This window comes from Amblyraja radiata, chromosome 2 (assembly GCF_010909765.2).
Source record: "Amblyraja radiata isolate CabotCenter1 chromosome 2, sAmbRad1.1.pri, whole genome shotgun sequence".
Taxonomy (NCBI): domain Eukaryota; kingdom Metazoa; phylum Chordata; class Chondrichthyes; order Rajiformes; family Rajidae; genus Amblyraja; species Amblyraja radiata.
In genome coordinates, this window is record NC_045957.1 from 92,528,063 (window position 1) to 92,552,671 (window position 24,609).

At 41.8% G+C, this 24,609-nt stretch overlaps 1 protein-coding gene across 1 annotated transcript in view; it reads right to left on the reverse strand.

Annotated features, from left to right (window-relative positions):
• cntnap2 (contactin associated protein 2) overlaps nucleotides 1–24,609 on the reverse strand; it is a 1,677,584-nt gene that overhangs the window by 893,783 nt on the left and 759,192 nt on the right. Inside the window, exons 6-8 of the mRNA XM_033050359.1 lie at nucleotides 22,916–23,100; nucleotides 21,033–21,173; nucleotides 7,530–7,794 (exon numbers count right to left, since the gene is read on the reverse strand). Of these exons, the coding sequence (XP_032906250.1) occupies nucleotides 7,530–7,794; nucleotides 21,033–21,173; nucleotides 22,916–23,100 (591 nt within the window). The remainder of the gene's footprint in view (nucleotides 1–7,529; nucleotides 7,795–21,032; nucleotides 21,174–22,915; nucleotides 23,101–24,609) is intronic.

Genomic DNA, 24,609 nt, shown 5'->3' on the forward strand with positions numbered 1-24,609 from the left:
GGTTTAGAGGGAAATGGTCCAAATGCGCGTAAATGAGACTTGCCCAGAATGCCAACTTGGTCAACATGGACAGGGTGGGCTGAAGGGTCTGTTTTCATGTACTATAGCTCCAAGGCTCTGATTTTTTTTAAAGAATTAAACCCTAAATTCTAACTAATTAGTTAAGTGAATGCTGCGGCCTTCTCCAGATTACATTTTCAATACTGTGCCATATCGTTTGGGTAACAGTTTACACATTTTCACAACAGTATGAAATCCTATATTTTTACCAATTCCTCACATTGATATAATTTCCTGAGAAAGTCTGAAAAGGTTTTTCAAAGTATTTTAATCTAGTGTCCTCTATTTACAATGTAATCCGTTAAAATTGGCCAATTGGCTGAAGAAGAAACTGTAATTTCCAAATGACCAATGAGCCTGTTTCAGTATTCAGTAAGGTCACATTGCAACAATACTTGACTGCCTTTTTTTAAATTTCCCTTGACACTCTTTTTGAGATAAAAAATACTTAGGTCATCACTAGGGAGAAGATGTACCTTAAATTTCAGTGGATGTCCTCCCCACCAACCACTGTAATATTAGCAACTCTACATGGGGATCTGGCCCCTTACCTGATTGCTTCTGTAAACCTTTTGTTTTTCATGAGTACAGCTTATAAAGTACCAAGAGAAACAACTGAGCAGGTTTGCAAACTGCATATGTGAACCGACAGAAAAATCCTGCAGTTCCCCTTCATTACAACAAATGAAGATAATAATTCATGATTCCATGTAACAAAAGGAAAAGCTCTGCACCTCTCTCCAGGGGATCAGTTCCACACTATTTTTTTGAAAATGAGATTGACTTTCCTCCTGTGGATAAAAGATATGTTCTGAACAAGTAATGGTTTCTTTCTCCCTGGGATACCCAGGTAGATTGAGATTCTTAAATGATAAAGTTCGAATGCACAAAAGAAACATCTCGCTTAGTTTACAATTCCTTTGGTGTAGTATGGCAAAAATTTGTTTCATACAACTTGTATCATTCCTTGCAGGAATGAATAGAAAGTAATTGAGTAAGTTTACTGAGTTCCACTTGACTTCGTCACTGGAAAAATCAAGCATTAGTCACACGCTTGAGGGTGCACTTTCTGACTTTTGTACAATTTGTTCACTTCATCTAATTTTCTTTCATGAAATATTTACATCAGTCGAAAAGTTGTCAAAAATGGCAGTAGTAATATCAGTTACAGCTTTCCTTGTAGTTGATGTATCCTCCAATTGATTTCACATTAATTTTACAAATAATAATTTGATAAATCATTTACTTACATTAAACCCTAAATTGTCCGGAAATTCATTCCATTCAATTCTGCTTCCACATTTCAGTTCAATTTCAGATGGAAGGCTAAAACCACATCATCTACTTTACAGCATGTTTTGCACAACGAACCAAGATTATTTTCTAAGTCTAAAGACTGTAAACCATTCTGCATCATAGAGGTGAATTATGCTGGAGATGCAAGTATGTCCTTTGTGGGTTTTTGTCTAGTTTTGTGCAGCTCATACCTTGGGGATTGGCCGTAATTCCCTCTAGTATTTAAACAATCCTCTGCTTTCCAAGATACCGATCAAGATTAATTATCTTGATAATTAAACTACAAAGTTTAATTATCTCCAGAGATGCTGCCTGACCCGCTGAGTTACTCCAGCACTATGTGTCTATCTATAGCTTAATTGTCACCTCTTATTTATATTCCACTGTTTGCCAATCAATAGGATAATGTGCCTGATTTGTGTTTTGATGCTACTTTGTGCAAGAAACATGGAGCCTGGTAAAACCCCTTTGCCTTCATTTTCAGCTGTTTGAGTAACATTCATAGTGCCTAAGTATAATTTATTTCAAACCTTACATGTAACACCACACTTATTTTCAGTAATTGACTATTGTCAGCTCATACAGTTCAAGCTCCATGTGAAGTACTTTGAACATAATCTATGCAGACTACCAGTCAGGAGGTACTGCACTGTGGGATGCGTTATTACTTTTGGATAGGGGCGGAAATCGCTATCAAAACATGGGGGGACACAATTTCTTGGTGACCGCGCGCGCACACAGACACACACGCACAAAGCTTCGGAGGCTTCAGTGGGCCCTGTGAATGGTAACATAGGGAGCTGACCTGGTTGGTGACCAACTCCGAACTCCAGCAACAGCAGCTTCTTCCGCCCCGAATCGTGGGGCTTGAATCGGCCCGTTCGCGGGGTCTTTCATCGCCTGGTGTGGCTTAAAGTTGGTCAGCAGGGGCTTCAACATCGGGAGCCTCGATTGCCTCGACCGCCTCGATGCAGAAATTTGACCGCGGGGCCATGCAAGATCCCACGACCGATTTTAAGCCGCGCCGGGCGATGAAAGGCCCCGCGAACAAGCTGATTCAAGCTCCGTTCTATGATCTTTGCTCCACCGGGATGTCTCCCTCCTCCAATCACCGCGCTCTATCCTCAGTCTCATCCCCCCATTGCCTGCTGACCGACATCTCTCTCATCCAATCGGCGCCCTCGATCATCAGACCCACCCGCACCGTCTCGTGGAAAGCGGAGATTTTTAACATATTTATTTTCACCAAATTTCAAAATCCGGATTACAAAACATGAGGGGGATTGTCCCACACCTCTCAAAACATGGAGGGGACGTGTGTGTGTCCCCCCCCCCCCCCCCTTCCCCCCGGGATTTCCGCCCATGCTTTTGGATGAGGCATTGAACCAGTCTTGTTTATGCTCTTGGGTGCAAAAGATTACATGACTCTCCTCAGAGAAGACCAGATTAGCATGTTTATAAACATGTCTTCTGGTACTTGTGAAATAAAGCATGGTTGCAGAACACCAGAAAGGCCAAAGTCTTATCTCCATTTAGAAATGTATTAGTTGAAAAACTGATTAATTCCAATATTCTTCAGCTTCCTTCCATTTCTTTCATTTGTGGGGATATTAATATTTAACTAGTCTATAGATTTCATCAACTGGGAACTAATTTCAAGGAGTTTCAGAGCCCAACAGTGCATACTGGATTAAAAGACTCAGTTGATCCCTGAAGCTCCCACGGTTAATAAGTATTTTTCTGTCAGTGTTAATTTACCTCCTCACATCCTCTGGGTCACAGCCAGCTCCTAACATTAAAAGAGACATGTCTTTGAAATGTTCTCCTATTTAAAGTACGTCACAAGTTCTGCATTTACTTGATTTTTGAAATCTATTTTCATGCAATTTTAGGGAGAATTTTCCATTTCCTGAATGTCAGGCAGAAAAATGTAAAGTTTAAGAACTTCCAAATGAAGCCACCGAGAAATCATCAAACAAAGATTTTTTTGTGTAATGTTAATGCTCACAGTTTAAAAATTTGAAACTATTACTGAACCATCTAAACCTGCACAAAACAACAGCTTTAACAATGGCCACGTCTCCATGCACAACGCCACAGAGATTGTCCAGCTCAAAAGAAGCCAGAATGGTGCCCGGATTAGAGGGCTTCAACTACAGAGAGAGTTTGGAAGAGGTGGATTGTTTTCTCTCGAACATCAGAGATTGAGGGGAGACTTGATAAAAGTATATAAAATTATGAGAGGCATTGTTATGGGAGACAGTCAGAACTCTTTTCCCCAGGGTGGAAATGTCCAACATTAAAGGGCATACATATAAGGGAAGAGGGAAAATGTTTAATGGAGCTGTGCAGGGCAAGTTTTTTTACACTGAGAGTGGTGGGTGCCTGGAACGCACTGCCAGGGATGGAGGTAAAGGCAGATATGATGGTGGCATTTAAGAGGCTTTTAGATAGGCACATAGAAGTGCAGGGAATAGAGGGATATGGATCATCTACAGGCAGATGAGATCAGTTTAACTTGGAATAATGTTCGGCGCAGACATAGAAACATAGAAACTAGGTGCAGGAGGAGGCCATTCAGCCCTTTGAGCCAGCACCGCCATTCATTGTGATCATGGCTGAACGTCCCCTATCAATAACCCGTGCCTGCCTTCTCCCCATATCCCTTGACTCCACTAGCCCCTAGTGGAGTCAACTCTAACTCTCTCTTAAATCTATCACCCAAAGAGCTCAAATTGGCTTAAATTCATCAGCCAAAGGGCTCGTTCCTATGCTGTATCTAATGTTCTAAGGTAAAAAGTTTAACTACTCGGGAGCAGCAGCGTTACATGGCTAAATATTACTGAGCTTTGAGGACAACTCTTCTGTTACCCTAAAATTGTTGGCTGTGTATGCAGGGTTACAGGGTTACAGATTTCCATATAACACCTCTGCCCCATCCCCACACAGGTCTCCCAGCTGACTAAAGTATTACTGTTTTTTATATGACTGAACCTTTGATACAGTCTTTGACATCAACTGACATTCATTAGTACTTAGAATTTGATAGGAATATTAAAACAAAATATACTTCATATAATTTAACATATTATAAACACAGTAAAAACAATTAAACCTACAATAATAGCAAAACCCATACTGGACTTTTTCTCGTCGGAGTGAATAGAATAGTTTGCACAAGATTTAAACTAATATCCACTAAGGGGTAACTTAAGATCTACACAAAAAGCACGAGTAACTCAGCGGGTCAGGTTGCATCTCTGGAGAAAAGGAATAGGTGGTGTTTCGGGTCGAGACTCTTCTTCCTTAAGGGGTAATTTAGAGTGACTAAAACTAACATCCAGCATGTCTTGCGATGTGGGAGGAAATCCATATATTAGATTGTACATTCGTCAAACTTCATGCAATATAAATATATTCCTCCACAGATAAGGAGATTAAAATTGTGCACAGTGCTCCAGGTGTGACTTCCAAGGGTTGAAGGTCTACAGGTCTCTCCGTTGCCGGACCAGCAGGTCCAGGAACAGCTTCTTCCCTGCGGCTGTTACATTACTCAACACTGTACCTCGGTGATTGCCAATCACCCCCCCCCCCCCCCCGGACACTCCTTCCACCAGGAAAAAAAATTGCACTACTATGACTGTATGCACGTAAATATATTTATTTAATGCTCATATTCTATGTCGCTCTTCTAGGGAGATGCTAACTGCATTTCGTTGTCTCTGTACTGTACACTGCACAATGACAATAAAGTTTGAATCTGAATCGGAATCTGAATCTGAAAGATGATGCCGATTCTGATCCTAATTGAATGGTGCCAAACTGATGGCAGCTTAAACTTGGCACACAGTTTCTTAGGTTATCACTAGCTATGTCTGCCATATCTCATGCGACCCATTTTATTTGCATGGGATTGCTGACTTGGATCAAAAAGATTCAATACATAGTGAAAATAGTGTAATTGCTTAAAAAAACATTGAGACAGGTACATGGATTGCACAGTTATAGAGGGATACTAGAACAAGTGGGACCCAACGGGGGGGGGGGGGGCATCCTGCGGCGTCACACACACACTAACCACCCCACCCCCCACACACACACACACATTACACACACATTAACCACCCGCCCCATACACTAACCCCCCCCCTTGATATTATATTAATATTATTAATTTGCTCCTTTTACCCCGTCCCCCGCCTTATCCACTCACGCATAGCCCCAACTTGCGGGCGCGGCTAGAAAGGGAGGGGATAGAGGGAGCGAGGGCAGAGACAGGCAGAGGGCAGAGACAGAGGGCAGGTGGCAGAGGGCAAGGACAGTGGCAGAGAGCAGAGGGTAGGGCAGGGGGAATAGAGCAGAGGCAGGAGGCAGAAAGCAGAAAGCAGAGGGCAGAGGGCAGAGAGCAGAGAGCAGAGGCAGAGGGCAGGGGCAGAGGACAGGGCAGAGGGTAAAGGCAAAGGGCAGGGGCAGATACATAGGGCAGATACATAGGGCAGAGACAGAGGGCAGAGACAGAGGGCAGAGACAGAGGGCAGAGGCAGAGGGCAGAGGGGCGGGGCAGAGAGGGAGCGGGGCAGAGAGGGAGCGGGGGGGGGGGGTGGGCAGAGAGGGAGGGAAGTAAAGTTTGAAGGTGGGGGGGGGGGGGGGGGCACGACGTCACAGGGGAGGGCTGGTTCCCAAACGCAATACTCCCTCATTCCGGCTGCGGGCTGCAGCAGCAACCTCCCCACCATGCGCCGACCCGGGGCGAGTACAGGGCCCGACTTGCTCGTTCTTTCTGCATCTCTTGAATAACCGGGGAGCAGGGGGAGTGGCTTGATGTCACTTGCAGCGCGAGGGAGACGGCAAGCACGCAGACCGATTGTGACGTCATCAGCGAAAGACAGTTGTTCCCTTTTCAGGGTTTTCTCCGATTTTGGAACATTTTCAGTAATAACAAGAATAAAGCACAACATTTCCAGATAAGGTGATTTCCGACTCCACGGGAAACTTCACAACCGGAATATGTAAAGATTTTACCCTTAGACCGTCTTTTTTCCGAACACACACACACACCCACACACCCCCACACACCCCCACACACACCCAAGATCAAAGTTTTATAAGTATACTAGACCGTGGGACCCGTTGGGTCCTGTCCCCTCAACGCGCAGACTAACCACTCCCCACACACACACTAACCATTCCCCTTGATATTATATTAATATTATTCACCCACTCCTTTTACCCCATCCCCCGCCCTATCCACACACATACCCTCAACTCGCAGGCGTGGATAGAGGGAGAGGGAGGGGGGTAGAGAGGGAGAGAGAGGGAGGGCAGAGAGAGAGTGAGAGGGCAGAGAGAGAGTGAGAGGGCAGAGAGAGAGTGAGAGGGCAGAGAGAGAGTGAGAGGGCAGAGAGAGAGGACAGAGAGAGGGCAGAGAGAGAGAGGGCAGAGAGAGGGAGGGCAGAGGGAGGGAGGGTGCCTTCTGGAGCGGGGGCGGGCAGAGTCTGGAATAACGGGGGGGGAGGAGGGAGAAGTCGGGGGGGGGGGTGACATCACTCGCAGCATGAGGAAGAAGGGCCAATGTAACGACATCAGCGACAGTCGTTTTTAAATTCAAAGTTTTGTCAGATTTTTGAACATTTGTAGTAATAACTCGAAAAATAAAGCATAACATTTTCAGATAAGGCGATTTCAGACTCCACGAGAAAAATTTCTACCGAAATATTTTAAAATTTTACCGTTAGCGCGTCGTTTTTTCGAGAAGATGTGATTATACACAAACACACACACACACACAAATAAATACACATCCAAGATCAGACTTTTAAGTACATAGATAGTTGGGTCAAACACAGGCCAATGGGACTGTGTCAGTTATAAAACCTGATTGTTTGTAAGACCATAAGTCAAAGGTGCAGGATTAGGCCATTGGGCCCATCGAGTCTACTCCAACATTCAATCATGGCTAATCTATCTTTCCCTCAAAACCCCATTCTCCTGACTGTTTAACTTTTTTAGATACAACTGTGGATCCAGGTAATTTTAGGATTCTTAGAGCATTGGTTGTGGATGGAAACTCTCTGCTGCTTCACAATGTCATGATCAGACACTAAATATTTGTATTTTCCCCCCAAAACTCAATGGAACTTTTCATTTATCCTCACTTTTGCCCCATCACATACCTGCTGAGATTTCAATGCTGTTCATCTTCGTCTGATTGATGCTTATGTTAATGCTGACTTTTCCTTCACTGAGGTCAACCTCCACTGTTCCATAACCTGCAGCGAGTTTACTGAATAAGAGCAAACTGTTGGGATTCCACGTCCGAAACATAAAGCTGACAGAAAATAAATCTTGGTTCATACGTCCGGGCAGTTCCAAATAGCTGCTGCTATTGAAAAAGACAGGGATGGCATGAGATTCTACGCAAGAGAAACTCAAATTACCCTGAAAGACAAAGTGGAAAGGAAACATCAGTGTCAAATAAGGATACACATACAACCTTGTACAAATATATTGCAAATCTACCCCTTCTTCACCTCCATTTTATATCTACTGCGCACCTTTGACCTGCTGTAGGGTGACACCTCTGCCACTGAATAAAAAGTGTAGGAAAGAACTGCAGATGCTGGTTTACACCAAAGATACTCAAAAAGCTGGAGTAACTCAGCGGAACAGGCATATAAATAAATAACTGAATAAAAAGTAATAGATTCATCTCTTCCCGGAAATCTGTGCAAATTTCTAGCTCGTCATCCCGTTTAAACTGCAGGAGAGAGCAGCATTGTCAGAGGGGACATGAATCAGAGGAGGTTTTTGTCAAAGCACCAACTGAGACATTTCAAAGACATTCTGGATGTCCTGACTAATGTAGGTCAGACTTTGCTTCACACAAGTTGACTGATGTGTTTCTTACATTACATTTGTGGCTAAATTTAAAAAGTTCTTTCAAAGCAAAAAACTGCATGCGCTGGATATTCTGAAATCAAGACAGCAAAACTGCTGCAAGCACTAAGATTCAGTGGAGAGAGAAACAGTTATGCCCCTGTCCCACTTAGGAAACCTGAACGGAAACTTCTGGAGACTTTGCGCCCCACCCACGGTTTCCGTGCGGTTCCCGGAGGTTTTTGTCAGTCTCCCTACCTGCTTCCACTACCTGCAACCTCCAGCAACCACCTGCAACCTCCGGCAACCAGAGGTTTCCGTTCAGGTTTCCTAAGTGGGACAGGGGCATTAATCTTTGACAGTTCACAAGCATTTCTGAAAGGACATGATGGAAGGTCATCAGCCTGAAACACGAGGAACTTTAGATAATAGTTTATAAAAAAAGACACAAAGTGCAACCCAAAACATCACGTATTCATGTCCTCCAGATGTACAGATGCTGTCTGACCTGCTGATTATTTCCAGAAATTTTGTATTTAGTTCAAATTTTTAGACACAAAGTACAATCTGAAACATCGCGTCTTAATGTCACACACAAAATTGTAAAGTTTAACAACATCCAAAATAAATAAGCCATGTGCTGCACCCCTTCATATTAAGACTATTTCATGGCAGTGCAAGGCTATTTTATGTTTTTCTTCAGAAAAGTGAGGAATGGCTCAATTTGCACTAATTATTTGCCATTTGCTTTTGTTGAAGAAACATCTGCGTTAACTTGCTAGGTGATGTGGTTAGTTTAGTTTAGTTTAGTTTGGAGATACAGCGCGTAAACAGGCCCTTCGGCCCACCGCACTGACCAGCAATCCCCACACATTAACACTATCCTACACACACTAGGGACAATTTATACTTATACCAAGCCAATTAGCCTGCAAACCTGTACGTCTTTGGAGTGTAGGGGGAAACCGAAGATCTTGAAGAAAACCCACGCAGGACATAGGGAGAACGTACAAACTCCGTGCAGATAAGCACCCAAAGTCAGGATTGAAGACGGGTCTCTGGCACTGTACGGCAGTAGCTCTACCGATATGCCACCTCGGTGGTTGTTTCTGGTTTGGTCACCACTTTACTATCACTTTGCCTTTAACATTTTAGATATGTTTATAACATCCCATGCATAATATCATGTAGAATTTACATGGCAGTGACAAGCCAATCATCTGGCAAATGCTCTTGTTTATGTTCCATACTCTATTTAAATTCACCTCAGCAAATTAGATTAAACTATTATTGTCATGGAATAGCAAGGCCCAGTATCTAGAAATCCATTCTCAGCCAAACAATGGCTCCATTGATTTCAATGAAGCTAATTTTTGGAAGCAAAGTGGAGCAATGTAGCCATGGATATGTACCACAGTTAGTGCCTGCCAATAGGATGGATTCAGAGCCACACTGTGTGTTACAAACTCTCTTGTTGCTGAATTGTAATTGGGTTTATTTGTGTCTGCTTTATATTCATTATCCCATCTTTGACACCCGTGTAATTGACAATATCTTTTGCACCTCCACAAATTTGTAAACACTTTCGAAATTTTAACTTATCAGCTTCTTCCCAATCTAGAAAATGTTTTCAATCTTTCCTGATGGTTGTACCCTCTTTGTTTTGGCATCATCGTTCAATGTTTTTGCAATGCGAGCATACCCTTGTTATTGAACAGAGACATCAAAACACTACTCCAAGTATGCACTGGTCAGGCATTCATTTCTTGATTTTGAATTTTATTCCACTTAATAAACTAATCTCTGTGCTTTGCATGTTCTTAAAGGGCCTGTCCCTCTGGCGATTTTTTAGGCGAGTGCCGGCAACAGACACAGTCATAACGGGACGCCGAAATGGACCCACCCCACGACAATGTCTACGACAAGCTACCACCTAGTTGACTTCAAGCTACGACAAGCTACGTTAATCGGCGACACAATTCCTCGCGACTTGGGACGTACACCTACGACAACCACAACGACACCTACGACAAACTTCGATCACACAGGTGACAACCTACGACACCCAAAGTCAACCTACCTCCACCTGCGACAAGCTACGGCAAGCTAAGACCCTGTCAGCGACAAATTAAGACAACTGAAGACCTCTTGACACCAGTACAATTACCGGTTAACGTAGGTTGTCGCCAATGGAATTCACCGAGGTCATCACCCGGCGACAACCAACGTCACCTGGTGTCATCCTGGTGACAACCTATGACAGCACCTATGACAGGCAACGTCAAGCCCACTGTCGCCGAAAGGTGTTGAACATTTCAAAAACCAGCGGCGACAAGAAAAAAGTTATGACACTTGAAGAGACCGCTCACGACAATACACCCCATGACCATATGGCGACAGTTTATTTTCCGGCTGTCGCTGAAAAAGTCGCCTAAGTGGGACAGGCCCTTAAGGATCCATTAGGTCTTATTGTTACATGTAATTATTGGAAAAATATATTTTGATCTGCAGCATTGTTCCTTGTAGATATTTAGATTCACAACAGTCCATACCCCCCCCCCCCCCCCACTCCAATAAAACCCTGTATCTCACCACTTTTACAACACCACTCTCATTTTTTTCAACATTCCAGCCTTAGTTCTCCTACCAATATGCACAGCTTCCCAGTTGTAAGCATCAAAATCCATTTAGCATTTAATTTGTGTCTGTGTGCTATAACCTTCAATATGTTTTTAACATGCAGTTTGAAATGCAACTGTGTTGCCCACAAATTATGGGGTCTTGGATCTAAAATCAAGGACATTTTAACATTTTAAGAATATAAAATCCATTCTAATATTCTGGTCTGTTATATTTTTTTAATAGGCTTCATCAAAGAGAGCCTATTAGTTAGAGGCTCTCTTTTAATTATTTTTTCATCCTATCTTTTAGTAATAATTACAATACTTTATGATTATCAATATTAAACTCATTGAATAGAATAGAATAGAATAGTTTCTTTATTGTCATTGTAACATGAACCATGTACAACGAAATTGTAAAATGTCAGCCAGTCAGTGCACCATTCAAACATTTCTAAAAGCTAACGATACATACAAGGTAAAATATTTAAAAAAGATAAACAACTAAAATAAATATCATAAAAATAGCACGCATAAACACCCAGCCCTACATCCTTCTGTCGATTTCACAGTCTCTTAGTATGTATCGCCCCTGCGTTCCTTGGCGGCTACATTTAGTGCCTTTATAGCAGTGGGGTAAAAACTGTTTTTTAGTCTGTTTGTCCTTGTCCTTGTAGATCTGTACCGTCTGCCTGACGGTAACAGTTCAAACAGGGAGTGTCCGGGGTGGGAAATGTCCTTTATAATACTCTGGGATTTTTTGATGCAGCGATTGGTTGGTGGTTCTCGGTATTTACATATTATCTTGAATATTGGAATAAGATAAACTCTGAAACACACATTCTGTCCTACTTGATGACTTATCCTCTCAATGGTTGTATAGTTTGCCTCCCTTGGTTTTATTGTAAATGTCTGGAAATAAATGGAAATTATTTTATTTCTCTATTTATTGCCAGATCTAATCTTTGAGCCACAGAGAAGTGAGACAAAGTATCAATATTTCCTTTTATTTTTGCAGTATTATTAACTTTTGAGTTTATCCAGGGCATCTTTCGTTCAGAAGATTGTACAATTAAGGAAACCATTTTGTCTTTTGTGTCTGATATTTTAAGGGAACTGTGTGACAGACCTTTACGGGATATAATTTAGTATATAAGAAGTTGAAATGTAGTAAGTACAACCATAGGCTTAGATTGCTTGGCTTAGATACAGGTACTGTGTTGTCTATTCATACTGGGAAACACAAACACGTCCTTATCACTAGATCAGAGCTCAGATCTCACCATGCGTATCTGTAGTGTATATAATGGTGACTGTCACTTTAAGAATTGAGTACTAGAATGGTTTGATTTGTGTCATGTGATATTGTTAATCCTGGTCAAATTGGGGAGGCCAGGATCCTAAAATCGAGTAAAGGCTTCAGGGCTGCTAGGCCATTTGGTCAATTTGAAAGTGCTTTCAATAGAAATGAGAGAAGCTGCAGAATGGTGCCAGTTTGTCTCGAGCCTAGATCTGAGCTGCAGGAAGAGAATGGGAACATCTGCAAATCCTGATAATTAGGTGCAAAATGCAAAGAATGGGTCGGATGAATGCAAACCAGACATACACTTTGTAAATAATTGTAAATAATGTTGCAAAGCTTTACTTTGCTGAATGTTGATTGGATGAGGTATTGAGCCGTGTCTGGTTTTCTTGCATATCTGGGCAAATGTTGCGATGTTCGTTTCCTCTGAGAAACACTGTTTGAATTTATGTATTAGCCACTGTATTGGGTTAGGGAAATGTCTGTCATGTATGGGGTTAATCGATATCTGTAATTGGATTGTAAAGAGACCAACCCATGTGGTTCGGCCCCTCAAGGTCCGGGGACCTATAAAAGTCTGCAGCCACGAGGTCCTGCGTTGATCTTATGGGAGAGCGATTGGGACTGCGTGACCTTCTGGAGTGTCTCTGTTTGAGCGAGGCCTAGAGGGCTTGATCAGGCAGATACGAGGATTGAACCCGCGGTGGTTAGGTATAGTAGTTGAATTGTATTGTGTTTTGTCAAAATAAAGTTCAGATGTGCAAGTGATTTTTGACTGAAATTAGACTGGGGAGAAGCTTAGAATGAGCAATTTACTTTGGCGGTTCGTCCGGGATCTCAACAGACCCCCAAACACAAGTTTGCGATCAAGGGTGTTGAGCTGTTTCGATCGCAAGTGCAGAAATCAGGCCCACTGTGCGATTTTCTACACTTTGTTAGTCGGAGCGGATCGATCATTCGCGAGCTTGGGAAAGGGTCTAATGAAGATCATTAGAACAGAGTCTAGCAAGCATGGGGGGTGGTTAGCACTCCTTTGGGTTAGGGGCCCATAAAACAGGGTGTGGAGTGGCCCAAAACTTGGTCATAGTTGGCAGTCTGTAACAAGGATTGGGGATTGCTGGTCAGTGCGGACTCGGTAGGCCGAAGGGCCTGTTTACACGCTGTATCTCCAAACTAAACTAAACTAACCACATCACCTTGGCAGGCTGCTTTAACGAGAGCCTGACACGCTTCATTGGGTGAGGGGTTTCCCAAGGTTAGATTTGGTATCCAATTGGTGGGGTATTGAAACATAGGTCTGACCACCGTATTGATCTATCTTTGCCAGGAGCGCGGATTGGAAAGGTGCACTCTGAAAATCTGCATCGACAACTGCCAACGCGAAGAGGCTAGGCACTGAATCCTCAGTGCCCAGCAGAGAGGGGTGTCTGCGTGAAGATATCTGAGTCTCTTTCTGAAGTGATATATGAGGAATCTCGTAAAGGTACTGGGTTCGGTGGTCAGAGTATAGATTGGCTGGGAATACTCTAGTCCATTCGAGAATTTAATTGGGCAATTTTAGTTTGATTTGATAGCCTGCGTATGAGGAGGGATAAGCACTAAAACTAGGAGTTCGAGAACGAGTCTAGATTTGCAGAATCAAATTTCCAAATACAGAATTTCATATTCAAATTATGCCTGTAAGGTAGAATTCGAATTCTTGTAGAGAGAACTTCAGAGTTGGTGCATTGAGAACAGTTTGTTCTTTCAAAACTTGATGCTCACTTCAACCCTAAGTCCATAGAGATTGCAGAATGTTACTAATTTCACACAAGAAACATGTAGTGGGTGAGTACATTATCTCATTGAAAAAGTTGTCTCTACACTGCAATTTCGCGACATTTCTGGATCGACCTTTGCGTGATAGATTTGTATGTGGAATGCTGGATGAGCGAATCCAATCAACATTACTGAACACACCAGCCCTTATCTTTGATTTGGCATGCAAAACTGCCTTGGTCATGGAGATGGCATGTCAAAGTGCACATGAGTTTCGACCGACACGTGCTGGCAGAGTCATCAGTCAAAAGGCAGTTCCAAAACACAAGCATGACAATACAGGGAAAAGGCCTTCACAGAAAGTTCTGGGAAAAGCATAGATACGTGCTATCGATGCAATGGTCAACACAAAGCAAATAAGTGCCAGTTCAAGAACTACAACTGACAACAGAAAGTACACATTGCATCAGCGTGCAGAGCACCATCATCGGACAAAACAAAACAAAAGGCTCGACAAAACCAAATGCGTGGGATTCACAACCTCGAAGAACACTCAGAGAGTAATTTTGGAAAGTACAGCATCTATACTACGAATGGCGGGTCTGGAAAGGAAGCCTTTCAGACAAAGGTCAAAGTGAACAATCAATACATTACTATGTATATTGATACTGCTGCTGATTGCACAATTATAAGCAAGGACACTTATGAATCCAAGTTTAGCAACATGCCTATCACAGAAACAAATGTTCAACTGAAAACGTACTCTGGAGAAGTATTGGAGACATGTGGAGAGATAGTTTGTAATATAACCATATAACAATTGCAGCACGGAAAACAGGCCATCTCGGCCCTTCAAGTCCGTGCTGAACACTTATTTTCCCCTAGTCCTATATACCTGCACTCAGACCATAACCCTCCATTCCTTTCCCGTCCATATAACTATCCAATTTATTTTTAAATGATAAAAACGAACCTGCCTCCACCACCTTCACTGGAAGCTCATTCCACACAGCCACCACTCTCTGAGTAAAGAAGTTCCCCCTCATGTTACCCCTAAACTTCTGTCCCTTAATTCTCAAGTCATGTCCTCTTGTTTGAATCTTCCCTACTCTCAGTGGGAAAAGCTTGTCCACGTCAACTCTGTCTATCCCTCTCATCATTTTAAAGACCTCTATCAAGTCCCCCCTTAACCTTCTGCGCTCCAAAGAATAAAGACCTAACTTGTTCAACCTTTCTCTGTAACTTTGTTGCTGAAACCCAGGCAACATTCTAATAAATCTCCTCTGTACTCTCTCTATTTTGTTGACATTTGTTGTACGTGATGTACAACACTTGCCTGAAAGACTTTGAAGTTGTCAATATTCTCAAGTTATGTCAATAGGCCAACGTTGATGGGCAAAAATCGGGTCCGCTTACTGAAGCTGGACTGGAAATCTGTATTCCAAGTCGAAGAACAAACAATCTGATCAGAAACGTCATTATGGTTGAAGAAAAAAAAACTTAGGTTCAATACACATGATCAGGTTTGTGTTCTCAGCCCCCTTACAAAGCAAACAAATGGGAGGTGGGAACAGTAGTTGAAGTGTGCGGTACCAGGAGGTACTTGGTCGAAGTTGGAGGATGTCAGAAGTGTGCACAGAAACCATATGATCCCAGCAAAGGGATGACCAAGAGCAAAGCATAGGGAAAGAAGCAGATCTGTCAGACTTTGCCATTAATCCAATTTCAGATGGAAAATCAGATTCCCCAAAGAATGTCGAGACAAAGATAAATGATCCTGAACTTGACTCTCCTTTGGAACCACAACCTGACATTCCCCCTAAACTACTCAGGAGATCAGAAAGAGTGCATAGACCAGTCATCAGAATTATTCTAAATCTAAAATATTTAGAAATTCTAAATATTCTAAATATCTAAAATTATTCTTGTTTGTCCAATTTACAAGTTATTTTACTTTCTAAGGGGAGAGTAGTGTACTGTATATAATGGTAACTGTAGCTTTAAGAACTGTACTACAATGTATGATTTGTGCCTTGTGATATATTCAATATCTTATCAGTTGCGTGAATATGTGTGAGTATGCGTAGTGTACTTCTGTAAAAATGAAGAAGACCCACACTGGCAACAGCGTGCACTGAAAACCTGTGCTTGTTTTTATCTATAGACAATAGACAATAGGTTCAGGAGTAGGCCATTTGGCCCTTCGAGCTAGCACCACCATTCAATGTGATCATGGCTGATCACCCCCAATCAGTACCCCGTTACTGCCTTCTCCCCATATCTCCTGACTCCGCTATTTTTAAGAACCCTATTTAGCTCTCTCTTGAAAGCATCCAGAGAACCTGCCTACACCGCCCTCTCTGAGGCAGAGAATTCCACAGATCTAGATGCTAAAGCTGTAGTATCTAAATTAGATTTGAACACATTTCTTCCCGATGTTAAAAAAAATCAGATTTATCCCTCAAATAAATATTTTTCAATCGTACAACTCTGCACAATTTCTTGCTGAATAAAGATTAACAGAATAAAACAAAAATTTGAATATGGCTGTTTTGCACAACAACCAAATGCTTGCACCCCAGGCATGTAGATGGACTAGACTCAATTTAACAAGAAAATTATTTTTCACAGCTTGTACTTTATGGAAACCAATCTGTTGTTGATGTTTTTCTGTTTCCTAGTTAACCTGATTAGTAATAATTACTGATGGAAGACAGTTCCAGCTGTTCATTTCACAACGGAGCTTCTATCAGCAGTAAATATGTCCCATTGTTCTGCTACAATAGCTTATTGAAGGGTGTGTTCATCAAGAATATTTATTTTAATTGCGTATTCTTTTTAGATCTGATCCTTAGCAACAGTTATTGAGAAAAGTTGCAAGATCCTATTCCAATAAAAAAAATGTGGCAGTTTTGTGAAACGAGAAAGTTACTAATATTATGATAATTGTATAGCCAGCAGATAATAATGCACAATTACTGCCAAAAGGAGTAAAATGATGTGCTAAATTGTCACCCTTTGTGTAAAGCTTGAAAGCATAAAATAGTAAGAGTGATTATTGCAGTAGAGAATGAACCATCAATAACATACAAATTACAATCCATTCTTCATCTATCTCATGGATTGTTCTTTGGTTGTGTCCATGGACTTACCATCGGAGCCTGCGATCCCTTGCCGGAGATCGACGCTCCTGCGGATTTCACCATCGAGGAGCTTGCAGTCTCGGGTAGAGACTGATGTCGGGAAGCTCCAAAGTCGCAGAAGGTTCGACCAGCCCCGACCCGGGGTCTGATCGCCCAGCGCGGGGGAGCTGACAAACATACTGACAAACAATGAAAACAATGCAAACTCATTTTAAAAATGACTGCTATTTTCAGTTGTCTCCTAAATCTGTCCCTGACGATCAAAAGCTTCACTGAAACGTACTGCTGGCCGCGGAACTGAACTATTTGCTCACCTGAGTATACAAGTGTGTTTCAAACTTCCATTTCCGCAGTTGATGCATGAAAGTTCTAGATTTAATTTAGTTTTGACTGCGGACCAGCTGCCTGACAATAGCAGACTCGATGGACCGAATGGCCTAATTATACTCCCTCAATTCTATTACCTATGTATTATGGATAGAGCCCAGTAATTTATCCTGAGTGAATATATATGAACCGTTTTACCCTGATTTTCCCCACAGGAAAGCTGCAGTGCAAACTCAGAAGTTAATAGTAGGTCTGATCTGGGAAGCAGTATTTCATTCAGGTCTTTGCTGAGTAATCAAGAGCAGAGGAATCAATAGCAGTGCTTCTCAAAACTCAAGGCAAAGTCTGCTGCTTTATTGATTCAGTGCAACAAAAATGTTCAAGATGGTACAACAGATTGAGCAGTGTTTCAATCAACCAAGTAGAAAAATTAATTTGCAAAGATAATCATTTCATGGATTCCAGCTTTCTCAAAATGATTTACAATTAGGAATTTTACATTCATTGTTGCAATGGAGAGAAATATGATAGCCAATTTGCCCATGGCACACAACAATGTGACAATGATTGGATAAACAAGTTTAGTAAAATTGGTTAAAGAACAAATATTCTGCCTGTCAGTTGTAAGCTGGTTGCAATTGATGGGTTGAGGCTTGTCCCTGACCTTTGTGACCATATGGAGCCTGGAGCGTAACATGGATATGCTGTCACAAAGTCTCTATGCCAGTCATGCTGTCTGATCCCATTCATTTGTAACGGGTCACAAACCAGCATTGAAAATGTAAGTGTAAGTAATTTATTTTCTCTCTTGTGTAGGAAGGAACCCCAGATGCTGGTTTACACCGAAGATAGACACAAAATGCTGGAATAATTCAGCGGGACAGGTAGCGCCACTGGAGAAAACGAAGAACCTTCTCAGACTGAAGATGGGACTCGACCCAAAACACGTATTCCTTTCCTCCAGAGATGCTGCCTGACCCGCTGAGTTAGTCCAACATTTTGTGTCTATCTTGTTTTCTCTCTTGCTCAATGTTAATGGATCTAACTTTTATGACATACTAGGCTAAGTGGGACCCGTTGGTCCCATGTTCACACAGGAGGGCTGGTCCCCAAATGCAATATTCCACCTCTCCACCAATTCCAATATTGGTGGCTAATGGGGGGGGGGGAGGCTTTCTGGAGCGCTAGAATGGGTGCTGTAGGCTGAAGGGACTGGTTTCCACAGGGCTAGTATGGACATTGTGGGCCAAATGCATTATTGGGGTCTCATACCATTTCAAGCAGAGTGCAAGGCCACCAAATTCAAATGCAGTTTCATACCATTTCATGCAGGGTGCAAGGCCACCAAATTCAAATGCAGTTTCATACAATATCATGCAGGGTGCAAGGCCACTATAAAATCACACAAAACACCTCATAAACAACACACTCACAGTTCAGTAGACATTCAGTGTGTTCAGTTGATTCACAGCTCAGACAGAATCATGACCTCTCCCTCCCCCATCTTGCAGAGACTGAGCCACACCCACACTTCTGGGTTTTATAACCCCTCCCCCCCATTACCGGAAGGGCGTGGCTTTCATGGTGTGATTGACAGGAGAGAGATTCTCAACATTTTTTAAACACTAATAACACTTATATTTTTAATTGATGGGAAGAATCCTCTGCACCTGATGAGCGGAGGGGGACTGAGCAAGATGGCCAAAAATCACAGCCGTAAGTGGTAGCGTTTTATCTAAAATCAATATACAGTGCAAACAGGAAGTTTCCACCACCAACAGCCATTTGCAGTGCATCATTTCAAACCAACCACCACCAACAGCCATTTGCAGTGCTTCACTTCAAACCAACCACCATCGAGCCATTTGCAGTCCTTCACTTCAAACCAACCACCACCAAAAGCCATTTGCAGTGCTTCACTTCAAACCAACCACATTTTCATTTTCAAACCACATTAAGAGCACTCAAGGTCAGTAAAACCACACTCACAGTTTAGTAGACATGTATTCAATGTCATTCACAGCTCAAACTGAGAGATATGACCCACTCGCTCCCCCCATCTTGCAGAGACTGACTGAGGCACTCAACACTTCCGGGTTTTATAGTCCCTCCGGAAGGGGTGTGGCCTTCAGGAGAGAGAATCTCAACATTTTTTAAACACTAATAACTCTTTTATTTTTAATCAATGGGAAAAATCCTCTTGGCCTGCAGAGCGAAGGGGGACTGAGTAAGATGGCCAAAAATCACAGTGGCAGTGTTTTTTCTAAAATCAATATACAGAACAACAGGAAGTGGTCAAGATCAGACTTTTTGTAATATAGATACAGCGCAAGGATAGGCCCGTCAGCCCACAATGTCTGTGCCGAACAAAATGCCAAGACCATCAATTATCTACTTGCACATGACCCATATTCCTCCATTCCCTACATATCCATATGCTTCCCCAAATGTCATATAAATGTCACTAAACTATCTGCTTCAACCAACATCCACGGCAACGTGTTTCAGGTACTCGCCACCCTCTGTGTAAAATAAAACTTGCCCCGCACATCTCCTTAAAGCTCTACCCAATCTATGCCTCTCATAACTTGATATTTTTCCATCAGGTTTCCCTGCAGCCTCCAGCATTCCAGGGAAAACAATCCAAGTGTCTCCAAACTCTCTCTGTAGCTAATACCCCATACCTGTTCTGTTCTGTTACCATTCTGTTAAATCTCTTCTACATCCATTCTAAAGCCTCCACATTCTTCCTGTAATGGGGTGACGAGAACTGTACACAATACTCCAAATGAGGTCTGACCAAAGTCCAAAAAAGCAAAACTTTATTGGAATACCTGTCCTGTCCTAAAGGTCTTTGTCATTAACAATAATGCTTACTTTGGTGATGCATTATGAGATTCAGCAATGGTCTAATAACTTTTCAAACTGTTGTATTAGCAAAGAGTACTAGCGATTCAATGCGTAAAGTAAGGTGTAGCACCATGCTTCATGAGACACTGAATTGTGTCATGTTATTCTGATAGGGAAGGAAGGGATGCAGAGGAAGCAGATTCACGCCACATATACGGGAGGGAGGGGGCCTGTGGCCATCAGATGCTCTTTTGTACTTTGTAGCAATGGCACTGCAGAACAAGTCTGAAGAAAGGTTCCGACCTGAAACGTCACCAGTTCTTGGTCTCCAGGGACTCTGCCTGACCCGCTGAGTTACTCCAGCACGTTGTCTATCTTTGGCACTGCATTGGTTCTAGCCTCAGAGTAAATTTACTCTTCAGCTGAAATCTAAATACCTGGGAGAACCTTAAGTGTTCAATTCTAAATGAAATTTGGAAAGAGAAACATATGACATTAATGTGGCTTATTCAAACCATATCAAAGAGAAAGTGTAAAAATCATTTAATCTGGCAACAACCATACTTTTAGAGCATTTAACAACAGTCCTGTAGGAATGAAAAACAACATGCATAATGGGCATGTAAAACGCAAAATGAAGAGAGTCATCAAAACTACAGTTAAATACAAAACAGCGCACTCCCTATTTTGAAAGTTAGTTGATTATCACTGGATTTTTATGCAATTCATTCTACAGGACCTTGTTTTCATCTACAGGGTATAACCTTAGCCACGTCACTTATGCATTCATGATCTTACCACTTTAGATGTGTCTAGTTTCCTCCTCCTGGCCAGATCAGTGATGTTAACTCCATTGTAATTTATAGTCTCCATGCAACCTTTGAAATTTTTCCCATTGAAGCTTGGCTTTCCAGAAAATGGCATTCCCCCAAAGCTGAGCTTGAAGAATAAATAAAAAAAATTGTTGTTTTGTATGCAAGTAGCTAACGTTACACTTTATACAGCAATTTCTTACAGCATGTTATTATGACATAGAATGGCTATGGCAGGCTGAATGAACTTTACAAAAAATAGCCAAAAGGCTGGAGAAGGCTTCATGATTTGACAATATTATTTACATTTGAAAATCTGCTGCAGCTTGATGGCAATAATATTATCTATTATTTAGATTGTGGCATAGAATTTGCAATCAGCAGCAAACCACCTGTTCTCTCCACTGAGCAGCAAATTTGAAAATTACCTGGTACTCCAAATGTTTGATTCAAAAACATGCAGAGATTTTCAGTAATGATTGAGTACCTCTGAAATGTTTAAAAGTTTACAAATAAATCCTACAACACAAAGCTACTCAGCTCACACGCAACCGAACACACCAAAATAATAAAGGATTATCCACTACTTTCTTTCGATCCTCAACGACAATATAATTAATGAGGAAATGCTCCCTGCATCAGGGCTGTTATCACAGGTTGATCACAGGGATATCCCTCTGTAAGTGATGGGGAATTGTCAGAACATCAGGTTCCCTACCAGACTTGTAACCAAGTGCATTTGGGAAAACAACATGTCTGCAGTCTGCAACTTCACATTCATGTGAATATCCCAATATTGTTCACAGTTCTACTAGGAATTATCATCTGCTCCACAATTAAATGCTGGCATCTTTCAGCAAAAACAGAGCTATTAAAATGAGTGAGTTCCTAATATCAGGGTTAACCACCAATGCATTGTAATTTAAAAGACACTCGGTTAATGGACTTTTATATCCAATTGCAGTTGTGTTTTAAAATTGGCAATTATAAGAAATATCTCACTTTTAACCAACCGTTTTTTATTTCATTCAACTGCCAGGACAATGAAAACTCCAGAAATCAATAAAGCTATTTTACTGGCAGGTAAGAAGAAACCTGAAACACAAAATTTAGATTTAGGCTTGGTTAAGAGATACAGTGTGGTTACAGGCCTTTTGGCCCACCAGGTCCACGCTGACCAGCAATCACCAGTACACTAGTTCTATCCTACACACTGGGGACAATTTGCAGAAGCCAATTAACATACAGAACCACACATCTTTGGAGTGTGTGAGGAAACTGGAGCACCCAGGGAAAACCCATGCGGTCACAGGGTGAACTCCATACAGACAACAGTCAGTATCGAACCCGGATCTCTGGCACTGAAAAGCAGCAACTCAACTGCTGCGCCACTGTGCCACTCCGATGGGCCACTGTGCCGAATTGTTACCTCTCAGCTCAGGCCATAAAAAGTTACCCAATCAGTTCATTGGGAAATGATCATTCTCCTGTTTTTCTGCCAAAAAGTGGGCTCTCTTCATGTCCAACAGCAATATACATTTCAATATAATCTCCTGAAGGTTTATCTCAATTTAATGCAGAGAAAAAAGCAGTGCGTTTCGGTCTCTGATTAGTACCATACCAGCAGAAAACCTTCCCTCTGCTACCACCTCACTGAGGAGAAATGTCATACAATCAAAATTATCAAGAAAACCTGTACATTTTGGAAATTTGGAATAATAAAAATTCATTCTGTTAGAAATGCTTAGAAATTCAGTCAGCATCTGCATATATACGTTAAAGATTTCTACCCAATGTGTTTACCCGTCTTCACCTTTGAAATATTGACTTGCATGCAATTTTTGTTTTCAAATATCTCTGATTCCTTACCTCATAGTCAAGATCCAAATGATCAAATTCGCCATTGGTCCGAAAGTGCTGGGTGTCCCGGTCCAGTGTAAAATTAACATTGCGTCCATACCGCTCAATTATGACAGAGTGCCAGTGGTAGTCATCGAGGAGGCTGCCGGTTGTCACAGAAGTGTCACCGTTGATAGAACTGTGCTGATTACTACCTGGAAGATAATAATGAAAACGTATCAGTGGCAAAGTCCTCACGCCAAAACAGAAAGTAAAAGAATCGCTGAGTTGAAAAGAAAAAGTTATTAAATTGGAAGCATCAATCACAATGCTGAGAACAAAAAGTATAGTATTAACAGGAATTACGAAGATGTTACTACGGCAACAATCAAAATGAATTGTCTGACTTAAATATGACACACAAGTCGGAAGTGTTTCAACAAAAGTTCATCCTTTCTCTTCAGCAAACAAACTTTAATCATAGCATGAAGGCATGAATAATCTTTGGTGGTAGTAGAGTGGAGCAATTGTTTGCCTCAACAATGAGGATGTGAGGGATTGTTTGTCCTTTCATGCTGAAGAGACGATGGTGCTGCTTTAGAATATGACTCAAAGGAGGGTAGCTTTATTTTAAGCTGAAACTAATTACTTCAGGAAAGTGGCAGGAATCAATGCACTGTACCCAAGTACCTTCTCGGCTTCTTATTAAGTGACACTATCTAATCAGTATGTACTGTCGGGACGAGGTTGGTAAGATTATTATTGCATTTTTTCCGCAATTTCCAAAAGTAGGCTGGTTTCACTGGGATGTGCTGTTGTAAAGTTAGAAGGTAGTGCAATATTCAAATTAGAGAATGAATGTGGGGAAGTGAAAAATAACTCAGAAATGGAGAACAGCAAAAATGCTTGGGATCGCAATAGATATTAGACAATAGACAATAGGTGCAGGAGGAGTCCTTTAGGCCCTTCGAGCCAGCACCGCCATTCACTGTGATCATGGCTGATCATCCACAATCAGTACCCCGTTCCTGCCTTCTCCCCATATCCCTTGACTCAATCAATTTTAAGAGCTTTATCTAACTCTCTCTTGAAAACATCCAGATAATTGGCCTCCACTGCCTTCTGAGGCAGAGAATTCCACAGATTCACAACTCTCTGTGTGAAAAGGTTTTTCCTCATCTCCGGTTTAAATGGCCTACCCCTTATTCTTAAATTGTGGCCCCTGGTTTTGGACTCCCCCAACATCGGGAAAATGTTTCTTGCCTCTAGCGTGTCCAATCCCTTAATAATCTTATGTTTCAATAAAATACCCTCTCATCCTTCTAAATTCCAATGTATACTGGAATTCCCCTGCTTTGGGAATTTTATTCCCCTGTTTTGGGAATAACATTTGAAACACTCATTCGTTTTCATTTTATGAAACCCGGGCAGAACAGCAAACCATCTCTTTAGTTTCAAGCTGGAGGCGTTCTCCAATGTTAAGCAAAGGAACAATGTTGTCTACTTTCCAGTGGTCCGGAACCTCACTGAGAGTGGATACAAAGTCATTTGTCAAGTCTCCTGCAATATCCTCCATTGCCTCTAGCAATAACCTAGGATAGATGCCATCAGGTCCTCGGGAATTATCCATGCTTTTCTAGGGACCCAACATCACCTCCTTCATAATCACAATTTTGATCTCAAACTGCACTGAGCAAATTTGTATGTTCCCTTCAGTGATCTCA